This window comes from Orycteropus afer, unplaced genomic scaffold (assembly GCF_000298275.1).
Source record: "Orycteropus afer afer isolate SDZICR_OR568_19922 unplaced genomic scaffold, OryAfe1.0 scaffold00993, whole genome shotgun sequence".
Classification (NCBI taxonomy): domain Eukaryota; kingdom Metazoa; phylum Chordata; class Mammalia; order Tubulidentata; family Orycteropodidae; genus Orycteropus; species Orycteropus afer.
Window position 1 is genome coordinate 42,693 of NW_006922580.1, and position 4,414 is coordinate 47,106.

A 4,414-nucleotide genomic window follows, 5' to 3' on the forward strand; every position below is an offset into this window, starting at 1 on the left:
GCCCAACCTTCCTTCTGAGGAGTGGCTGGTGGGTTTGAACCGCCAGCCGTCTGGTTAGCAGGCAAGTGTCTTAGCCACTATGCTACCAGAGCTCCCTTTCAATTAGTAGCTGAGCTCAAACCATTTGTGCCCCCCAGGGACCTTAGGTTATATTATCAGTTCAAAATGATCATGAATCCTTTTTTTCAAATTTTAAAACCCAAATGAGCCCAAGTAGGCTTTTACTCTTTTTGGATTCCCCTCCCAGCACCCCCACCTCTTGCAGTCTCTAAAACACATTTAATAGGTAATAAGTAAATATAATGACTCCAATTTTTTTTTCTTTTTTTCAGAGGGAAACACCATATTGAGAATTTCTAGAGTTAAAAAGGGAGGCTGATATAATAAATGAATCTAGACCTATTTATTCTTAAATTCCGAAATTACAATCTCATAAGGTTAGTTTTCATAGGAGAAGCAGAGAAGTGTTTTAAGAAAATAACCATGGCAGTGAAACTCAGTAAAATACACAGTTCCTTTTTGTGTGCCACCAAGACATCTCCAAATTCTTACACATGGTTTGAGAAGACCGTGACAACACAAATACTTGTAAAATCAAAAGATAATTCTCTTATTTCAGGGGAAAGCTTGCGACAAGAATCATCATTTCTATAGTTAATACATATATACATATAAATACATACTAATAAGAAGTATGGAGGCAGAGTTTTTAAGTAGCTGTCGAAAGCCTGTCGCCACTTCAGATTTGGCTTAAGCTTGTGAACTTTAAACAAGTCATCTGTAATAGAAAACCAAGTAAAACATTCCATCACTCCAGACCTGTATGCAAAAGCAAAATCAAGCAATCCATATCTGTGATATCATTTACTAGAAATCTCGATTTTCTGTTACATTAGATGGACCTTTCATTGGAATTTATTTGATTATCTTCTTTGGTGGTTGTAGTATTTAACAAAATTATATATAGTATTTTTCTAGAAAGTGAAATACTAAAATATATTCTTAAGTGCCATGGATTACATTGTGTACCCCCAAAAGATATGTTGGAGTTCTAACTCCTGAACCTGTGACTATGACTTTGTTTGGATAGAAGGTCTTTCTTTGAAGATGTTATCAGCAAAGTTAATGAGGTCATAATGGAGTAGGGTGTTTTATAAAAGGGACAACAGACATGGAGACAGAGTCACATGGGAGGAGCTGCTATGTGAAGATGCACTGAACAGTCAAGGAATGCCAAGAAATGGCCAGGGCCACCAGAAGCTAGAAGAAACAAGGAAAGATCTTCCCCTGTAGGTGGACACAGAGAGCATGGCCTTGACCACACCCTGAATTTGGGCTCCTAGCCTCCAGGAGTAGCAGAAAATACATTTCTGTTCTTCAAAGCCACCTACTTTGTGGTAGTTTGTTATGGCAGCCCTTGGAAACTAAGACATTAAGTGACATATTACTCTTCCATCTGTTTATTAAAAAAAAAACAAAAAAAAAACTCACTGCCGTTGAGTCCATTTCGACTCATAGTGACTCCTCCTTGGGTTTCCGAGGTGGTATCTTTACAGAAGCAGATTGTCCAAGCCTCCTTCCTAGGAGTGGCTGGTGGGTTTGAACTGCCAGCCTTCTGGTTAGCAGTTAAATGCCTTAGGCACTACACCACTACATAAAATAAAATAACGGTGACTCTGATCCACCTGACAATTATTCTGACCTGCTACAAATTGGTAACTACTGTAAGAATTTTCACCTGAGGGGATATCCATGTTACTGGCTGATATAACAACATTTCTTCTATTTAAACGTAGAAGGTGTTATACTCCTGGTTGAAAGGTCAAAATAAGAGTCTTTACAAGGTATATGAGAACAGAAGCTAAGCCTCTAATTTCTAGGCGATGATGGTAAATTCTAGATTCTCCTTAATCTGCTTATACTTTGTTTGGTCATATTTCTCCCCTCATTTCATCCCTTTGATTTTTTGGAGTCAAGCATTTTGAGCCAAACTTTGGGTTTTTCAAATATTAGTTAACAATTGGGTGCTGGCATTGGTCATAGCATATAGTGGTAGTAAGTTGAAGTTTAAGATTTCATCTGACTAAACATGTTTCTTGAATCATGTGCATTAGCTAAATATATTTACCTTGAATAAACAGACACTCCCTATCCTTTCACACTTAAATATAATTATTCTAATAATTTAAATGCATATATTATATGGAAATTTCTAAAACACCTCATCATTTCTTTCCATGGGTAAAAAAAATGTTTCTTTCTAATATAATAATTCAAAATTGGTATCTCCAGACATCAACATGAACTTGCCACACCAAAGATATTATAAATGCATCCTCTATTTTGTTTCTTCAGGTATTGGTCCTTATTAAAAAAAAAAAAAATCAAAACCGTCCCTTTGCCACATGCATAACTTCTGTACAAACAGGGCTAGTCTTTGAAATTCTGACTTATTTTAGTTAAGAAAAGCAGTTATATATTTTCTTCCTTTTATTGATATAACTTGTTCACTCCAGTTGACTCTAATTTAAATGAATTTACAAAGTCACACAATTTAGGTCTTCTGTTCTTTTGTTACAGAAAGAGCAAAGAAAAAAAGATCTGAGGAGATTTCTGCTTTATTATAGCAACCAAAAAAACCAAACTCACTGAGGTCGAGTCAGATCTGACTCATAATGACCCTTCCTTGGGTTTCCAAGGCGGTGTCACTACAGAAGTAGATTGCCCAACTTTCCTTCCGCGTTATAGCAAGGGATCCTTAAAGACCATTTATATCTCTACAGAAAGGAACAAGAGACCCTGGAAATATCGTGTTAAATTGTGTCTTTACATGGAATCTGTAGGGAATTAGCCAGATTTGAGGAAGTAACTGACATATTTAAATATCACTTGACTGGAGAAACGTTCCAATATGAAGAGACTAGATCATCAGAGTTAATAATACTCTTACTACTTCTAACAATGCTAAGTGCAATGATTCCAGCCAGGAGCTGGTTTAGTCTCATTATGTCTTGCCAGATTTGTTATCTTTCACAGTCTAGATTAAGGGTGACACTGCTTTAGTCACTACCTCTGTAGCTCAGAAAAATGATTTTCTTGTTTTTTTTATTTCCATTCATATGAAGTGTCTAGCACGGTACAGCAAAGGTGTCAGAAACAATTAGCTGACCAACATTTGAAAGATTATGAGATGACAGTGCAGACTGAGAGAAAAATGATACCAACACCGCAAAACTGACTGACATTTCACTTCCAGTTCCTTTATCTCCATTTCTCTCTTCAAACACTGGCAAGACCTGGGCTTGAGTTCCAAGCTCAGTCACATCCTTAGGTGAGTGAGCTTCAAGATATCATTTCCTCTTTTTGAGTCTCATTTATAAAATGGGTTTCATGATAATTGCCTTACTACAGAGGACTATTGTAAGGAACTAAATTACACTTATGAAAACATTGCATAAAATCTCCTGACACCTCTCTCGGTGGGCTTGAAGCACCAACCTTTGGCCAGTAGTCAAGTGCTTAACCATTTGCACCACATTTTCTATTTTTAAAAAAAGCAGTTGCCATAAACTTGATTCCAACTCCTGGCAACCCTGTGTCAGAACAGAACTGCGCTCCATAGGGTTTTTCATTGGCTGGTTTTTCAGAAGGTCACCAAGCCTTCCTTCCAAGGGGCCTCTGAGTGGACTCAACATCCAATCTTTCAGTTTGCACTGAATGCATAACCATTTGTACCACCCAAGGACCATTAGCCATTCTTGTTGTTGTTCTGTGCTGTTGAGTCGGCCCCGACTCATAGCAACCCCTCCTTGAGTTTCCGAGGCAGTATCACTATGGAAGTAGTTAGCAGTCAAGTGCCTTAGGCACTATGCTACCAAAACTCCCAACTTAGGGAACTGCAAATTTAAACCACAGTGCCATATCACCGTATACACCTGTCTGAATGGCTAAAATAAAATAAGTAAGGAAGTGACACCACCAGATGTTGAAGAGGATGCAGAGAAATCAACCGTTCACACATTGATGGTGGGAATGTAAAATGGTACAGCCACTCTGGAAAATATCTTGGCAGTTTCTTAAAAACTAAACATGGAACTACCACAAGACCCAGCAATTATATTCTTGAACATTTAACTTAGAGAAATGAAGACTTATGTTCACACACAAATATTTACAGCAGATCTCTTCATGACACCCCAAAGGGGGAAATTACATGGGTGCCCTTCAATAGGTAAATGGTTAAACAAATTGTGGTATACCCATACCATGGAATACTAATCAGCCCAAGAAAAAGAAAAGGAATGAAATATTTGATACATGCAACAATCTGGTAGGATCTCTAGAGAAGCATGCCAGGTGAAAAGTGAAAAAAGGCCAGTCTCAAAAGATTATGTAATGAGTGATTCCACTTATA

At 37.5% G+C, this 4,414-nt stretch overlaps 1 protein-coding gene across 1 annotated transcript in view; it reads right to left on the reverse strand.

Moving 5' to 3' along the window:
- INTS6L (integrator complex subunit 6 like) overlaps positions 1 to 4,414 on the reverse strand; it is a 62,950-nt gene that overhangs the window by 16,195 nt on the left and 42,341 nt on the right. The window contains exon 10 of the mRNA XM_042783382.1: positions 684 to 778. Coding sequence (XP_042639316.1) covers positions 684 to 778 — 95 coding nt within the window. The remainder of the gene's footprint in view (positions 1 to 683; positions 779 to 4,414) is intronic.